Genomic DNA, 17,959 nt, shown 5'->3' on the forward strand with positions numbered 1-17,959 from the left:
TTCCTCTAGCATCATTGATGTAATACATAGTATGGAATGGGGATCATAAACTGTAGAACCTACCTTTCTCCCACCGACAAAATCCGAACGCCTTAATCAAAACTTCACACCGGATTCAATAGTCGGAATGTTATTTTCCAAACACTTTCCAAATAAATAATTTACAAAAAAGAAAACTAACTCGCCACTTTAGACTCCGTACAAAAAACTACGATCTCGATAGGTACGACAACGGAAACCAGCTGACTAATTCATCTCTCAAATCGACCGTTGCCAATTCCAATTCGACACCGCCATAAAACTCATTCTCTTGCAACGAATCGTGCGACCAAATGGTGCACTGAAGTGTTTTGCTCTGAATGAATTCGATTGGCATCCGGTATTCGAGCTGTAAAATAAAGTGGAAATTATTGTTGGGGTTCGTTGACGAAAGCATTCTTTCGATGGAGCTTACCGTTTCCATAAAGCTTGGGAAGCAATTCTTTCGCACAACTTTCGTCTTCCGTTTCGTTGATTTGGTAGGATCTGGCTTGAGATAGACTTTAACATAAGTGTTCGGCTCTTGGCCATTCAAACTTGTCGGTAACGATCGGGCATGGTGAACCTGACAAAATTATTTCATTTTTTAGTGAAAGCAGTTCCAAATCTCAAACTAAGTTCAATCGTCTTACCATGACAGTCAAAGCACCTCTGTGATATTGCAACGATAATTTTATTTCACCACAAACTCTCTCTGTCGAACTGTTTGGTTTCGGTTCTAAAGAAAGACGTGACTTTAGTAGCATCCACGTTGCAGTCAAACTATTAACTGAATGCATACCTTTAACTTTAGCTACATGAATGTCCTGTTCCTGCTGATCTCTGAGCAGCGGATGAAAGAATGTATAGACCAGATCGGAATGTGCAATTTCGTCCGCAGAACGAAACAGTGACGTGAGAAAGGAACGAATTTCCGGCAATCGTCGTTCGGCCACTGTTTTTATATTTGATCGACCAACATACATTCCACTCGGCAAGCTAAAGGAAATTAAAATGTTTTTTGTTAATTCTTAATTCGATGTAGAGATTGACATGCTAAGCTAACGCTAAAAGTTTGCTAAAATTACCCGACACGTATTAAATTGATGCGCCAATGTAAGTTTCTTTTGTAATCTTAATTGCTCAGACATATAACAATCCCAATAAGAATGATAACGCATTTTAGACAGAGGATGATCTTGGCTTCAGGCCAGCAATAGTCGTAAATAGCAATTAAGTTCGTCAGAATGTTATGAATGCTGATATAGCATTCAAGTTATCGCGTGAATTTACAGGTAGATAATCACTCTTCAGATTTGTACGACAGAGGAAGCATTTATTCCATTGATAATTTAGAAACTTGCCGTCGAGACAAACGCCTGTTTTTCAATAGTTCTTCAAACAAATATCTCTGGACATTTTGGCTCAAAAATCGGGGTTGTACAACAGTAGCTATTGGCTAGAAAGCAAGCAAAACTGCGTATTTTCCTTATTTTCTGTTTTTCCGCACCTCCTTGATGAGCAAAAACTTGTGTGGCTCTGAGTTGATTTGTTAAATCTGTGTTTCCTTCTGTGCAGAATAGAATTCTTCAGGTCTACAGGTGGACAAATGGCTGATTATTAGTATCCAAAAACAACAGTCTGCTAATGCCTGTGAACCATATGCTTATTTCCGCTTAATTTCGTTGACTGTATCTCAGGGTTTGCACAAGAAAATAACTCTCGAAAGTGTTTTTTCACCAAATGTTCACTATGATCAACGCACTACAAGCATAAGTGATCGTAGTGACAGCTGTCAAAGAGAGCACCATTTTGTATGAAAAATGTTTTACATTGTCAGAATACACAGTCCAGTTTCAGCGCGTGTGGAAATTTGGTTTTCTTCCCGGTATCTGAGTCAAATTTCCCGGTATCTAAAATCGTAAATTTGATTTTTCGCCACATATTTTTCTCAATTTTTTCGATTTTCCGGTATCTAAAGAATTTTTCTGAAAACTTCCTGGTATCCAGGATACCGCGGATTGCGCGAATTTCACACGCGAGTTTCCGTACTCTATGTCAAGTACTACTCATGCATGGAGTGCGTCGCTATGATTGAATATGCATGAATTTAGGAACCAAAAAGTTAAATGCATGGAAATGTTCCTTTATAACACGAAAAAATTGTAATTAAGAATATTTTGTAAAACAACTGTAAAACGAAATAAATACAATCGAAGGACTAGATTGGGAGATAAGGAAGTGGGAAAACATTCGTAAATAATCTGTATTTTTGGAAGTACAACTTCTACATTGTGCCTACCCAACTGATGCAAATTTATTGACTTATTGTCTTAAGCCACAGCACTGCTCCTAGCATGAACACTGAATTGACAGGTGTCAAATTTGGAGGCTTTAGCGATAAGAGCTACCACTCAAGCACAAACGCGCTGAAATTAGTTGAAAATGACTAGAGAAGAAACAGTACAATCAGGCATAGATTGGGAGATAATGTCGCAGGAAGTGGTTAAACACAGATGAATGAACCGAAAGAACCTCTCGTCAGTTAAGGTACCTGCACTGATATTTCCATTAGTTAGCAATGCTGCAGGAGCCATTTTTGCTAAGAAATTTAACGAATTTCTTTTGAAAACTGAATCGAATTCCGTACCTGCTTTATAGCTTTATGTAGTGGTCAAAGTTCTACTAAGTCGACTGTACTGAGTCAGTTCAGCTATATTGCAAAAGTCTCTCGAAACGCCACCCAAAAAAATCATAAAAACCATTATTTTCAGCGTCGTCGTTCGGAATTGTGATAACGAAATTCCTGGTCGATTGGTTTCTTATCTGAGCAATTGTTTTAGTATTAGATTGATGTTTCAAATTGAAACATTATTAACTTGTTCATAAAACAGTAAGCCCATTAATACGGAGCATTCTAAAAAAAATATAATTTTTTCACTTAACTTGTCGTTTCGAATATAATGGCTGTTATCAGAGATGTCAATTTGGGTTAGAGAGAAAAAAATGTTTTTTTTTTCGAATTAATTGAAAAAATGCGTTGATGATGATGGAAACATTTTAAGATACAACCAGCGACAATGTCATTTTCATTGCAACCATTGGCGGCATTTGCTTAATTGTTGCTGTGCTCGGAATCAAATTAAGATGGTTCAAGCATCGTATGACATTCAACGAACTGCCAACAACATCCGCACCCACAGCCACCAGCAATGGAATGGAACCGCAAATTATTCGAGCAACATTTCGGCCAAGCTCAGACTTTGATAATTACGTGGAAATAACACCGCCAAAGGTATTGCCGCGTAAGTACAAAACATTTGATTTCTTGTTATCGCATCTGTTATCTCTTCAATAAGCGATACATTGTAAAATTTACACATAAAAATGCTTTGCATGATATGCTTTGGATCGATTGGTACCGGACACAGCCGTTCGAATTCATAAATCGGCCAGAAATGCAATATCGTTGCCACCACGAAAGCGACAAGCCCCCGAAATACCAACACTTCGAATATCCGAAACGCATGACACGAATGACTCCCAAGAAATCGAACCACTTCAGGCTCGTTCGTCAGCTGTACAGCTGGCGGACAATTTATTTGTTCAAGAGAGACGAACGTCAACACCACCACCACCATTACCCCATTCGCCTCCACCAAACGATCATCAAGAAAGTGAGGAATGATTTCCATTCATCGAATTTGTTGCAAGTCGTTGACCTTGAATGAATTTTCCCTTTTTTCCTAATTCTTTCAGGATTACTACTCGCATTAGAAGCCGATTATCCTTACACAGAAAGCGAAACAATTAAAATAAAGGAAGTGCACAGCAACGAGACTATTTTACCGTCGCCTCCTCCGTATCAAGAAAGCGATCCTTTAGCCCATATCCACTTTAAGAAGTTTACCAAGAAAAAACATTCATCTACACCAGTTCCGCCAATAGAAACTGCTGCAACTAGTTCTCTGGAACACACTGATTCACCCATACTAAGGAAGAGGTCGGTTGACTTATCACCATCACCACGAGAAATTAAACTGAGCAAGAGACACTCCTTCCTGAATCAAGTGCCAACACCAACGGATATTCCCAAATTAGCATTCGACTTTCCATCCGTATCGACACCGAATTTAAGTGGCGCTTTGGAATCTAATCAACCATCGGTGAAGGACCAACCAAAGTCACCAAAGTTGAATGAGAAGAAGAGCTTATTGGAATACTTTGGTTTCAAAACGGGAAGCAAAGCTGAAAATGACGTTGGAAAAGCGAAAACGGAGAAGAGTGTGGTGCCATCCATGCCGAAAAGTGAGAAGACATTGGAGGCTGTTGCACCGAAAAATGAGAAGAAAGTCGAGGCCGTTGCAATGAAAAACGAGAAGAAAGTCGAGGCCGTTGTACCAAAAAATGATCAAAAGGCTGTGCCAAATGCACCGATCGTCAAGCAGAAAGTGAAAAAAATCCGGGTCTTGAAGAGCGACAAAAAGGAAAATGTGCGAAAAAGTGAAACCGTCAAAAATGAACGACTTGCCACCGGCAACAATGTTATGAAATCAACTGATAATACTCGCTCAGACGATAAAAACGTTCTGGTAGCACAGCATATTGATCCGAATGAGGAAATCTTGGAAAATCGAATGGAAATCGATTATTTCCAGAAAGTAAAGAAGTCGAAGGCGAATCGTGTGCCAATCATTGTAAAAAGTCCGAAACCGGAACCGAAATTCGAAGAGAAACAGCCAAAGAGCGAAGTGTTTCGTCACGAAGAAACATTTTCGGCGGCCAATGGACCGCTCAAAGTGAAAAAGAAGAAAATTAAGTCGATGCCACAAGACACTCCCGTTTCGAATGGAGTCAAACCAGTCGAAATTACCAACAAGGATGTTAATCAAAACACTTCGTCGACTTCCAATCCAGTTGATGCGGCTCCGATTCCAAAACCGCGGGCTATTCTCAAATTGGACGGATTCGATGCCGACAATCGCGATATGGAACTGAAGCCGAAGAAAAAGGTTGTACTTCCGGTTGTATCGTCACCATCTTCCCCGAGCGACACAGAAGACGCGTGGAATATGGTGGCAAAACATCGACTAAACACGCGAGCCATCACGGCGACGGCTATTTCTGTTAGACAGAAATCGGAATCAGACGATGCCAACGGGCATCCTTTGACACTTCAAACGAAACAGTTGGAAATGTTGAACAAACCGAAAACTATGCGAGAAATGAAACGGGAACAGGAACAACGGCAGGATCAAATATTAAATTTCGGTGGGAAGGATGATAAGGAATCTGATACGGAGGCCTAGTATCACTGGTGAGCAATGTGTAGCGCGTACTGTAACCTATTTATTGAACGTAGAACATTCAGGACAGAAGGGCAAGGACACAATTCATTTATGTTAGCCACCTTGCCAGCTATGTATGTACAACGTCAAAGTAAATCGAATAAAGGAAATGAAATCAGAAATCAGAAATTGTTTCAATTTTGTGTTCTGCCATGGCGGACTGGAATCTAATGTCGCAAGAGAACTCTCACTCACCTGTGAAGCTTAGCCAGCGGATAATGTACGCAGAGTTTCTGATGAAATTCTGTAAATTCCTTGTACGACCGGAACAGATATGCTGGATCCGGTTGATTCTGTCGAGTCACAATCAAAATGAACGTGTAATACTTCTCCAAATCGTACCGTTTCTGGAAGCCATGAACAGTAACCGACTTTAAACGTCCGTCCTGCGCCATTCTGTACGAAAATGACCGATTATCAAAATGCCATGCGAACTCTTCTCGTCCGACATTCTACTTACGTATAAGTTCTCGGTACAAAGCTCAGCAACTCTCCGTTACCTTCATCACCAGAGAACCTCAGCTGGGCCAAATTGTGCAGGAAAAAATTGAATTGGGTGAACCAAGACTTCAACGAAATGTGAATCATTTTAGCAAACGATGCGGCCGCTTCGGGATTCGATTGTCCCGGTAAAAGTGCGTTGCGTACATAGTTGACTGCTTCAGCATTAACACCAGTTATACCGCTCGTTGCCATTAGAGCCAGCATGTGTAGTATTAGATCTCCGTGCTTGCGAACAATGTTGAAAGCCTTGCAGCACAAATCGACGAAATGATGGAATTTGGTTGATGGTCGATCTCCACCATTGATTACGTAAGCCTGTGGGGATAGATGTGATTGACTTTCGATTCAATTTACTCCATCACCAATTAACGAACCATGTCCGATGTCAGTACAAACGGTGTTCGGTCTCGTTTGAAATTTCCAAACATTTGAGCGTCTCCCAGGAACTTGCCGAAATCAATGTGAAACAAATGACCCGACGTTTTTAGCATAATGTTGTCGTTGTGTCGATCACAGATGCCCAAAATGTAGGTGACAACGCTGTAGCCAGCACACGAAACTGTAGGTCAAAGAAACGTATTTGGATGGTTGATTCGGATGTTCGACATCGACAAAATTACCTGTAAAGTTATCGACGGCTCGTTGATACTCTAATTGACTAGGATTTTGACGGGCCAACCATTCGGCAATGCTGAAATCAAGAGAATTTTGTGTTACTTCAAACGTTGTTGAAGCAAACTGTTCCACGAACTTACGGTTTATCCTTAAACGAGCCAGTCAATCCCCACTCGACCTGGATCTTGCGCAACGTTTCAGCGTCGGTTATCATCTCGATCATTCCTTTCTTTAAACCCGTCGGGACGCAGTTGAATGTCACCATTTTCAAGTCTAATCCCTCTTGCAACCACAATTTGTCCATTAATCGAACTAATTGGATTGTGAGCATATCCTGCTGAAGATCGTCACCCGCCTTGAATATAGCCGGCAGCAGTATCTTATCCGGTCCGTAAAAGTTTATTTTCAACGGCAGCGTATTGGAATTGAAATACGTGCACGTTCTAGCACTGATGCCAGTCACTTCCAGTCCCGGTCCCAGCGGCAACGTTGTTGGACTATCCGACAAGATTTGATTGACCACTTCCATGCCTTGCACCAGAGTCTTCTGTCGCAAAGATTCTTTCGATTGTTTCACATTCAGTGCCGCTTCGGCCAAACTCCGGCACATCATATTTTGTGCCAAAAATCGAGCCGACAGCTTTTCACCGCAAATTGCCAACAAAGCTCTCAGCAGCATTTGATTGCGACGATTGTAACGGGCCTGATTTATCGACAATTCATCAATGTCCAAATCAATGGAATTTTGTGGCGAATCGCCCGGAAGACTGTGAACCAATAACCAGTACAGGTGGTGTGCAATACGCGGCGATTCCAATGAGCGTCTCAATAAAAATTCGGCCATCGGTGAACCGTCGTAGGTATCGTGTTTTAATGCTTGAAGTAATTGTGGGAGATAATCGACCAGTTGATCGTTTGGCATTGCCGATATCCAACGGACTGCATGGTAACGAATTTGCATGTCCGGATATCGTGGTAACAGTAGCTCCAACGCTTGCAGTGGACTTAAAGCGTCCCATGACGCTATTAAAGCATGTAGTTCAATAAGGCTAGCAAAGTCATGCACCTGAGACGCATGCAGTACTTTAGGTAGGGCGTATGGAATTGATTGTAAATAGTAACGTTTCTCCCAAAGCACCTCTCGCTTGTCCACGGCACTCGAATAACCCTCCTCGGCAGTGTCTATCAATTCCAGCTGGAGATTTCTGTCTAAACTATTAAAGTCCAAGCGATTCGCAGCGTGGTGACTTTGCGGTGATTCGGGAAACATGATCTGGCCGCCGTAGTGTGGAACTTCTATTGACAACACCGGACAATGGCAACCATGCGGATGCGTACCTATTGCTGGTGCTGGTCCCAGAAATTTATCGCTAGTTGGAGGCCACAGTGAGAGGAGATATGTCCCTTGAATCATCTTTCTGCGATAGGAAACGTGTCGTTAGTCCTGAGAATAGGGGTTCGTGTCACCGTCACTCACCTTTCAAAGTCGAAGAACTGAATGGAAGACCAGCCCAATTCGATTTTTGTCACCTTCCGATCACCTACCTGTTCACTCGAATTGTTTTCGTTCTCTGCTGGCTCTGTCGTACATCCATAGAGAACAAAGATTAACCTGGCCTCTCGCGGCAATGTGCAAATCGGAAGATTTTCAAAATGCAACCTGAAAGACGACAACGGGCCTCGTTTGAGTAATCCTTCAGCGATTGAATGTGCGCCTCTGATACATACCATGAGTTGAATTTCAATCTGGGAAATATTCCACTTATCTCATTCGTGCACTGTGACACCACCGCATCGCCAATATATTTAGTTCCGTAGTAGATCTGAGCACCCAGCATGTAGTCATCGTGTTTCCAATTAGGCGGAGGACGATGCAGACACATCAAATGCACCATCACAGGCTCGGATACTTTCGTTATGGATATCAGATTCGGTACATATTCCGGTGTGTTCACACAAAAGTCGACGCGGAATGCGTTGCAGTAGGTTTCCAGTAAATTCTGTACTGAATTCCGTATGTCGTTGCAGCGTCGAGTTATTTGTTCGGCCGTGGTCTTTGGTCTTAAACTAACTTCCGCATAATCGCCAGTTTCCGATAAAATATTCAGCTTAGAGCCACTATAATCACCGTACGTATAGATCGTTTGACCGCTGGCACAAACCGATTTTAAGTCGTCAATGACATCGGTTAGCGACAGTGTGTCCAACGAGCCTAATAAAGCGCATATCATTTTCACAGCCTGTGTTACGCCCGAACACGACAGAATCGTATGAGGACTCGAATCTGACGCAGACAGTTCCAGTTTTACGATTTCATCTTCCAAGGTTTCTGGGAAATTCGGACGAGAAATTTGAATTTCAATCGGAAAATTAACTTGACCGTCGCGCCTGACTTACCCAATAAAATCATCAAATTATCATAGTTGATTGTGTCGACCGGTTCGTGTGGTAGAATGTCTTCAATTTTCAATTCCGCATCTCTGATATCATCTTGTGACGTTCGGCCAATCGAATTGATCTTAGCGTGGGATATCGGACACAATCCCAGTTGAACATCCATCTCCAATTTCAGACTATCGTGCACACATTCCAGTTGACTTAGTTTCGAATTGGGAGACAACCATTCAGACATTCCTATCGGTTTCAAAATGTAGTCGTTTCCGCTTCCAGAAATTGAGCCTTCCAGTCGATAAAATGCCTGTAGTTTGACATGCTCAACGGTTGTGTTAACTGGAAAGTGAGGCGACTGTAAAAGAAAATCTTGGAGAATCATGGCCTTGACTTACTATCACAAGTGAATGGAACTGGCGCACCGTATCCCACATGTTGTCCCTTGCCATTGTTCAACGAACTGGCCTCCGAATTACTTCTACTTAGTCTATTTCCGACATCACCAGTCAGACATTCCAGAGCTGGATGAACCAGAAGCTTAATGCTAGTGCCTTCCTGACATAAATTACTAAATTCTGCTGCGGTCACGTAACCTAAATTTGTTGTGCTATCGTTGTATTTGTATTGTTGACGCAATGCTTTGGCCATATTGTAGAAGGCAACCAATTCGGGATCGTATTTCTTACGAATTATGACATTTTCGTACAGTTTCGTTGACACTTTTCGACGATCCAGCGACTGGAATTGTGACTGATCTGGCTTCTGGAACGAATCCGTTACCGAAGGTGGGATAATTGTTGGCGATGATTGACTGTTGCGAGGTGGTAGAGGTGGCGGTCTTAAAGGCAGATCGCTTGCAGCTGCTAAATGGGTTGGAATGTTCCAGCCAGGTGCTGGAGCTATTCGAACAGATTGTTTTGTTAATAAAGTAAATTTGGGTAACAATTTTGAATGGAATGAAAGGATGAGACTCAAATAGTGTCCGAAATATTATGACAGTGAATTCCCAGATGTTACTCGAAAAAAATGAGCTCGACTACCGTTTGAATCGATCAAATGCTCAATCTGTTGTTCATCGAATGTAAAAATCAGTCAAAAACACTCAAAAGAGTAAAAGTGACGCAAGTCCCTGTGCATACTTCCAAAACAACTGATATCGCTGAAGGTGACGCATTCTGCGCTTGTACGCAAAAACTGTAACAGCAAAAATTTGACCAAAGAAATTCTAGAAACAAAATTTTACCAAAAAAAGTTTGAGTCACAAAGTGGCAGATGATTCGGACGTATTAGGACATATTCTTGCCTATTTTAAAAAATTTCTTAACAGTACTTTCCTCAACATCTGCCACTTGTTTTTGAAAATTTTGAAAAATTTAAAAAATTTAAAAAAATTTAAAAAATTTGAAAAATTTGAAAAAATTTGAAAATTTTTTGAAAATTTTTTGAAAATTTTATAAAATTTAAAAAAATTTAAAAAAATTTGAAAAAATTTGAAAACTTTAAAAAAATTGAAAAATTTGAAAAATTTAAAAAAAATTTGAAAAATTTGAAAAATTAAAAAAAAAATTGAAAAATTTAAAAAAATTTGAAAAATTTAAAAAAATTTGAAAAATTTGAAAAATTTGAAAAATTTGAAAAATTTGAAAAATTTGAAAAATTTGAAAAATTTGAAAAATTTGAAAATTTTTTAAAAATACTAAATTTAGGAAAAAAATTGAGGCGAGCAGAGCTTACCAAATACCAAAAGCGAACAAATTTGTTCTACCATACCCATCCACACACACACACTTAAAGGTGTTCTTATATGGGGCCTATATGGGAACTTCGAGGAGCCCTAGCTCCGAAACGAGGCCGGTTCCCCCAAATTTCTTTTTCTGGAATGTCTTAGAATGACGACTAGAATCCAAAATTTCAACAAAATCTAAAGAAGACTTTAGAAGATAGGAAACACGGACGGACGGACGGACTAACAAAGTAACGTAGGATTTTTTCATTTCGTTTAAAGTACTGAAATTGACCAAAATGTATGGAAATAGGGCTTCTTGGAAGATTTTTTGCGTGGCCAAATTTTAAGCTGCAAGAACGTGTGATAGCTCGTTGAACTCGTACGGACGCCTAGTTTTTTTTAATGGTAATTTGGAGTCATTTGTCTTTGAATTGTAGAACTTCAATATTTGCTGTATATATGGTTCTGCAGTCTACGACAAAAAAATTTTTTTGAAATTTTTTCTAGTAATAGGACTTGCGTCACGGGCGCTATGCTAACGCGCGCCCATGATGAAATAATTCTACTGATGCGTCGAAGCAACGCACCAGCAATTGTACTGCACTTGACAATGACATGAAAAGTGTCTTAGTTGTATGAACTTGCGTAGTTCAGATAATGGTGGTATCCTGGTAACGTTGGTTACTGGGAAATCGAAAGGATCAACGAGAAATGGAAGTTGATTCCTTTCTGTTACCAAGAAGGAAACATTATTTGCCAACGAACGTGCTTTTATATAGAACTCGGAACAGGTCAGCTGTCATGCTGGTGCTTTGGTCGAAGTCATGAAACTAACACCCGGAACATCCCGAAGTGCTGTAACATCATAAATGGAAAACAACTTACCTGGTGATATTGGTGTGCGATCAATTTTATTCACAGCTTCATAGACCGGATCTGAATACTGTGTGCCACCACTGTACAGGTAATCGAATGGATCATACTCGGAGTAATACGATGTGGTGCAATCGGACGCATTTTCTCCTGGAAAACAACAAGATTTAGGAATTTTTTGTTTAGTCTCGCGGCTCTTTACTCTCGGTATACAACTATGAACGAAAATAAATTTCACAAAAAAAATATTCTTAAATGTACTGACTGCGAATGGTTACCATTATTCGATGCGAATTTGCAACGACAACGCTACGATAATAAGTGGATTGATGGTTGTTTAAATTAGCACAGTCGTGTAACATTCGATGAAAGTTGGCAACGAACGATTGTTTACACACACAAAAAAAAGTTATTTGGCTATGGGAACGACAACAAGTGTTTTCGAAAAGAAATTCATCAATTGCACCACCACTGAATCAAATGACATTGGCCATCAAGTGATTAAAACGCCGGGTTTTTTTTTATCAATTTAATTTGAATTTTATTTAACTTTGTTCGTTTAAAAAATTGTCAATAAAACATTTTGAACGCTAGGTTTACATGGTACATATTCTCTTCTGTTTTCAGTTTTAAAGCACATTGAATTACATAATATAAATTTGGTCGGAACTGCTAAACAAATACTTTCTATGTGTTCTAGGCATACAATTGTCGATAACAGACAAATATTATATCAAAGATAAGACGAACTATAAAAGCCGGCTTAACAGATACGATAATTCGTTTTAAACACCCATACACACCGACAACCAATGCCTCCATTTGTGAGTACATTTTCAAAAGTTTTCAGAAAGACGTTTGCCAAGAAAATAATGAAAATGTTGTCACAAAATGGTTAGCCTAGTTAACCTAAGGTGGGTCGAATTTTAGATTTTATTTTAATTTACTAGGCCTCAACCCTGGTAGCATTCAGGATGGCCCAGAGAATCTTATGTGGAAGAAACTTTTCTTAAAATATGTATTTCCAATGCAATCATCCGAGAATTTTTAAAGCCATTTCAAAAGGTTTTCCTGTCCTAGATTCTCTATGAAATTTTCTATTCAGGAATACCCCACACGCCTTCATATCTCATGATTTGTCTGTTTGATACGCAAGTGAAGTCGAAATTTGTTGAGTCGTGGTCGAGACAATTTACTGACTATAATGGCCGAATGGAGACCTCGACCTCCAACGTGCTAGTGCCATTTTAAAGTCATATTATTCAGCTATTAAGAGGAATCTACACATGGCTAAATTATTGCCTACATTTCGGGGCAAAATTATTATTATTTTGATGACAGTTTTAGACTCGCATTCTTTTTGGAAAAAGTACGAAGAAGATTCGTCTTAAGTGCGCTCTACCCTTGGCAAATTTCTAGCCTACATTTCTGCGCAAAAATATTCGTTTTTTGATGATTTCTCTGAACGAAAATATTTTTTTGAAAAAGTAAAACCATCAAAGCATGCAAAAATGTGTTACTTTTAACGGAATAATTGGTTTGTGAGTCATAACTTATCCCACTTGCAGAAACCTGTGCAGATTACATAAATTTACACAATCGTTGCAAAGGTTTCTCCAAGTGGGTAAACTTATGACTCACAAACCAATTTTTCCCTTAAAAGTAACACATTTTTACATGCTTTTAATGGTTTTACTTTTTCAAAAAACAATTTTGTTTCAGAGAAATCATAAAAAACCGAATATTTTTGCGCAGAAATGTAGGCTAGAATATTGCCAAGGGGTGAGCGCTCTTAAGTTCAATCAATAGTAATAATTGTTACAACTCATGAGTATCAGAGAAATCATTTAGCGATTTGTGGGACTCACTAAACTAATCCGAAAATCAAAATGGCTCTTGAAGCATGGGAAAAACATACTTTTAAAAGTTTCTTCCGTTAAAGATTGTCTAAATCATCGCAACCTTTTAAGAGCGCTCACCCCTTGGAAAATTTTTAGCCTACATTTGTGCGCAAAAATATTCGTTTTTTGATGATTTCTCTGAACGAAAATCTTTTTTTTTTGAGAAGCATGCAAAAATGTGTTACTTTTAAAGGAAAAATTGGTTTGTGGTTGATAACTTATCCCACTTGGAGAAATATTTGCAAAATGTGTAAATTGCACATTTGCAATGTTTTCTCGCAGTAGGTAAAGTTTTGACTCACAAACCAAATTTTCCCTTAGAAGTAACGCATTTTTGCATGCTTTAATGGTTTTACTTTTGCAAAAAATGATTTTGATTCAGAGAAATCTTCAAAAAACGAATATTTTTGCGCACAAATGTAGGTTAGAAATTTGCCAAGGGGTGAGCGCTGTTAAGTTCAAATAAAATAAAATGTAAAATTCAACCCACCCTAGTTGACACCCTAAATTATACTAAAAAATGGAATTTCGGACGCACTGTCTATAAGTCACATTCACTAAATATTCTAATTTTCCGTTTCACTTAATTAAAATGAGGCCATAGAAGTGGGGGTCTCGTGGCCAAAGATACAAAGAAAGAATACAGAGGAGGACGTAGAGAGAAGGCACCAGAAGACTAAAATAAGGATTTTTTTTGGCGGTCTAAGTTTTTGTGGGGATATTTATCATACCATTGAACCGTTGTTGACTCTCGCGTAATTTAATACAAATTTCGTACAGGTACGTACGTCAGTAAAATTTAGCCAATTTATCAGCTGGTTTTCAGTTACACAAATGTGTCTGATATTTACTTGTTAGTACGGGGAGAATAGTTACACACAAGCCAGTGCAGAGCCTTTTTTGGACAAAATTTGGTGAAATTGGACTGACTTAGCTTAATGCACATGGAAGATAGTATGAGGAGATGGAGGAGATCCGATAACGATTACTGCGATTGTTTCACTGACCGCAACTCTGGTCCGTGAATAATTTGTTGAGACATTGACTACGTCCCAGATGAATTTTTTTGGTTGTGACCGATTTAGGGAGATTGTTTTTATAACACGGAAAGCATGAATGTCTCTGAGACTTGGCATCCAAAGGAGATGGAGGAGTCATTAGGTCTTCCCATATTTTTGAAACTGTTGCCCATGGAAAAATTTTCCCTCTGAAGCTCCAGTGAATCTAAATTGTTCCTTATTTTAGTCCCTGGACGAAAGTATTTAGAATGTAAGACAGACCCTTAGGTATTGTCGTTGTCCCACCCACTTTTATTCAATGAAACAAATGTTTCAAATCCATTTCGTATGCTCAAAAAAGCTTCGTGCACTAAATTATACCTATCGAATACTGACTTCGGTTGCTACAGTTGCTAGTACGGATCTGACTAATCTAATTCCTTTGGCACATTTATAACTAAGATCGTGCCAATGACTATGGAAATCGCTAGTACGATAACGGGAGGCTTTTCTTTCAATTGTTTTCGCAATTATCAAAGTTGTCCCAATTTTCCTCTCAGAGTAATTAAACGAAGCGGCTTCCTATTCTAAATGGGATCCCATTAACAACAAACAACTAATTAATTTTGATCAAGAAGGGCATGAACGATAATTTTTCACCGGGAACTGACTCTAAGCCTCTTAGAGAGACTTTGAAACATTTTTTTTCTAACGAACTAACGTGTGTACATCGACCGGACATACTGTCTATACATCTAAGGCACGTTGTTTACTATTTCTACAATAAAATTACAATTTACCTTGGTCGTCGTTTTGAGCCAACAACGGATCGAACGCTTCAAGCACGCTGACACGAGAACTGTAAAGAATCGAAACCAAAATGATCAGTTCGATCGAAACGACTTAAAACAGTCAACTAACTCACCTCTCACCACCAATGTCCAAGTCAATCAAATCGTCACCGAGCCTCTTCGGACGATGAGTAACGCTGTTGCTCTTAGGCAATGTGTACGGATTTGTTGAAATTGAATTTTGTTTCGGTTGCAACTGTAACAAACAAACGAAAAATAATTCCAGGAACAAAGGGACAGAACCATTTCACTTGGACAAACCTTTGGTACATGAACTAGTGCAGATTGAGGATTGATCACATTTGGATTGAAATACTGTTGCGATGCATTCGAAGTGGAAGCATAGCCTGTGCTACCCATTGACTGACCATAGCTGACTGTGTTCATCGGTTCGATTGGTTTTTGTTGTGGTTGCTGCTGCTGCTGCTGCTGTAATTGTTGTTGTTGGATGACCGGAGGTCCTGGAGTGAATCCAACCGGTGAACTTATGCCAGGATAGAACATTGATGGTGGCGCCACTGGACGTGGCATATTATACGGATAAACATTCGGATTGGCAATGCCAGCATACGGCTGGACTGCGTAGTTCATTTTATACAAATTATCCAGCTGTTCGGCTGTGAGTGGAATCTTTTGATTGGTTGTCGATTCCGGTTGTGTGTACGGCACTATTTGCAGACCAGCTGCATTATTTGGTGGCAATAAATTTGGTTTGAATCCGTAGCCAAACGGTTGGGCTTGGTACGATGCGTTTAATCTGAGCGGATGAAGAAATTTCAGTTGCGCCACATCAACAACAGCGAACGAAAACAATACTTACTTGTGCATGTCATCAACCAACTTTATGAAACTCGAGTGAGGATCATTGGCTGTTGGTTTGTTCGGCATCGATGCTTGTTCATCCGATGCACTTGCAAAGTTAATCAAATCGGGTTCATCTTTGTTCTTACTTTGATACTGTAACTCTCTTGATTCACTGTGCCGACGTGGTGGCACTGCTGGTGGCCCGGCTAAGGAGCCTGTACTAGCTGAGTTTTGCAGACTTTGATTGGGATTGTAGGAATCAGGACGACGATGAGACTTAGCTGTTAATCAAACGTTGAACTTTAAAACGGCACAAAGTGCGACGATTGAGTTAAAATACGTACATGCGGAACCATACAACGAATTACTGTGCTGTTCCGATATCGAATCACTTCTATACAATTTGTTTCGCCTAAACTGATCAAGTGCCAACGTTTCCATACTCAAAGCAGTCGCTTTCTCTAAGTCCTCACGAAATTGTCGTTCATATTCGGATTCGTTTGGATTAGCCATTTTGTTCTACTGAGTAAACAAACCGAACAATCGTAATCGTTAACATGGAAATATGTTATCGGAACCAACAAAAACAGTAAAACGGAAAAGTGAACTGCCAAAAACGTCCGCAAATAACAAAAAATTATCTTCAATTAAACTGCTTTGTTGACGCCCGACACAAACAATAAAAATTTGCTCGTTCGAATTGAGTCTTGTTTACAAGTCATCAGTCGCAGACAAATGAATAATTTTGATTTACGTACCCTTATCGGTGTGCGGCTGCAAATTACATTAGTGCAACGAATATGAAAAACACTTGGAAATGAAAAACCATTAAAAATAAAACACAAATATCTAACGAAAAAGAACACACTGTGTCAGTAGATGAGTCGTGTATGACAGACCATAATGACAGTTTTGTGTCACTCATTGTCATTGACATTTTGTCAACACTGAAAAATATTTCAAACATTTTAGCGCAATTTTTTGAATTTGGAACATTTCTTCTGTGAATTTCAAATCATGTCATAACATTTCGTAATAAAACGAGAAGTTGAAATTTACTCAGCATCGTCACAGAATTAGCTGCAAAATTGCCGAATTGAACAATCGAGTTTTATGAACCTGTTGAAAATCTAACGAATTTTTGTACGCAGATTTTTTTGGTAAAATTTTGGTTGTTTCCAGTCAAATTTTTTTTAAAAATAATTTTGGCAGATGATGAGAAAAACTAAGTCAGCTTGTTTGAACTAAAATTGGGTGTAAAATTTAATTTTTGCGTAACGAAGCTGAAAGCGTCAACTCTAGCGATATCATTCATTTTGGAAATTGTACTTCAAAGACTGCGTCACACTTTTCTCGAAGAGATTTTTGTTGGGATATCAGTCGTTTTAGAAGTTTTAGAACACTGCTTTTTATACCAGTTTATAACAGAAATTCGGAAATTTGGCAAAATTTGAAAATTTGGCGAAAATCGAAAATTTGACGAAATTCGAAAATTTGACTAAATTCGAAAATTTGACGAAATTCGAAAATTCGACGAAATTCGACGAAATTCGAAAATTCGACGAAATTCGAAAATTTGACGAAAATTGAAAATTTAACGAAAATTTGACGAAATTCAAAATTTTGACGACAATCGAAAATTTGACGAAAATCGAAAATTCGACGAAAATCGAAAATTTGACGAAAATCGAAAATTTGACGAAAATCGAAAATTTGACGAAATTTAACGAAAATCGAAAATTTGACGAAATTCGAAAATTTGACGAAGAAAGTAATTCTCTATCTGCCACCATTCAAGAAATATCTCCAAAACCCCAATTGACCCACCCATTTCCAACTTTCGTCATTTTTCGCAAATGCCCTTCTTTTCTACTCGTAAAACTCTGAGACTTTGCCGAAGAAAGTAATGCTCTATCTTTCATAACCCAAA

The 17,959-nt window shown here is 39.0% G+C and overlaps 2 protein-coding genes across 5 annotated transcripts; one reads left to right on the forward strand and one right to left on the reverse strand.

Annotated features, from left to right (window-relative positions):
• Positions 1-111: 111 nt before the first annotated feature.
• On the reverse strand, positions 112-16,925 carry LOC119084597 (phosphatidylinositol 4-phosphate 3-kinase C2 domain-containing subunit alpha). Of its 3 annotated transcripts, none has more exons than XM_037194646.1 (20): positions 16,788-16,925; positions 16,374-16,551; positions 16,046-16,310; positions 15,487-15,982; positions 15,300-15,421; positions 15,175-15,233; positions 11,488-11,625; positions 9,272-9,775; positions 8,883-9,215; positions 8,214-8,814; positions 7,963-8,145; positions 6,626-7,903; positions 6,491-6,561; positions 6,245-6,429; positions 5,827-6,185; positions 5,562-5,762; positions 821-1,017; positions 672-757; positions 455-604; positions 112-388 (listed from the first exon to the last, which is right to left on the reverse strand). In XM_037194646.1, exons 2-20 carry the CDS (start codon positions 16,540-16,542, stop codon positions 209-211), a joined length of 5,577 nt encoding a protein of 1,858 aa, XP_037050541.1. In that variant the 5' UTR covers positions 16,543-16,551; positions 16,788-16,925; the 3' UTR covers positions 112-208. The 3 variants fall into 3 exon arrangements, with proteins under 3 accessions (XP_037050541.1, XP_037050542.1, XP_037050544.1); XM_037194647.1 differs by having other exon boundaries at positions 16,374-16,548; positions 16,788-16,918; XM_037194649.1 differs by lacking the exons at positions 15,175-15,233; positions 15,300-15,421; positions 15,487-15,982; ... (1 more) ...; positions 16,374-16,551; positions 16,788-16,925 and adding an exon at positions 11,741-11,771.
• Positions 2,708-5,484, forward strand: LOC119084598 (titin-like). Of its 2 annotated transcripts, XM_037194651.1 has the most exons (5): positions 2,710-3,009; positions 3,084-3,323; positions 3,450-3,695; positions 3,778-4,376; positions 4,410-5,484. In XM_037194651.1, exons 1-5 carry the CDS (start codon positions 2,982-2,984, stop codon positions 5,325-5,327), a joined length of 2,031 nt encoding a protein of 676 aa, XP_037050546.1. In that variant the 5' UTR covers positions 2,710-2,981; the 3' UTR covers positions 5,328-5,484. The 2 variants fall into 2 exon arrangements, with proteins under 2 accessions (XP_037050545.1, XP_037050546.1); XM_037194650.1 differs by having other exon boundaries at positions 2,708-3,009; positions 3,778-5,484.
• Positions 16,926-17,959: the final 1,034 nt, after the last annotated feature.

The sequence above is a fragment of the Bradysia coprophila genome, unplaced genomic scaffold (genome assembly GCF_014529535.1).
Source record: "Bradysia coprophila strain Holo2 unplaced genomic scaffold, BU_Bcop_v1 contig_87, whole genome shotgun sequence".
NCBI classification, from domain to species: Eukaryota; Metazoa; Arthropoda; class Insecta; order Diptera; family Sciaridae; genus Bradysia; species Bradysia coprophila.

What these genes read in the sequence shown, in the direction of transcription:
- LOC119084598 (XM_037194650.1), top strand. Translation starts at nt 2,982, where the DNA reads ATGGCTGTTATCAGAGATGTCAATTTGG. An exon ending in ACCGCCAAAGGTATTGCCGC is followed by an intron (nt 3,324 to 3,449) that starts GTAAGTACAAAA and finishes TACCGGACACAG; the next exon opens with CCGTTCGAATTCATAAATCG. An exon ending in ACCAAACGATCATCAAGAAA is followed by an intron (nt 3,696 to 3,777) that starts GTGAGGAATGAT and finishes TAATTCTTTCAG; the next exon opens with GATTACTACTCGCATTAGAA.
- LOC119084597 (XM_037194646.1), bottom strand. Translation starts at nt 16,542, where the DNA reads ATGGCTAATCCAAACGAATCCGAATATGAACGACAATTTCGTGAGGAC. An exon ending in TTCGTTGTATGGTTCCGCAT is followed by an intron (nt 16,311 to 16,373) that starts GTACGTATTTTA and finishes TTTGATTAACAG; the next exon opens with CTAAGTCTCATCGTCGTCCT. An exon ending in TTGGTTGATGACATGCACAA is followed by an intron (nt 15,983 to 16,045) that starts GTAAGTATTGTT and finishes TCATCCGCTCAG; the next exon opens with ATTAAACGCATCGTACCAAG.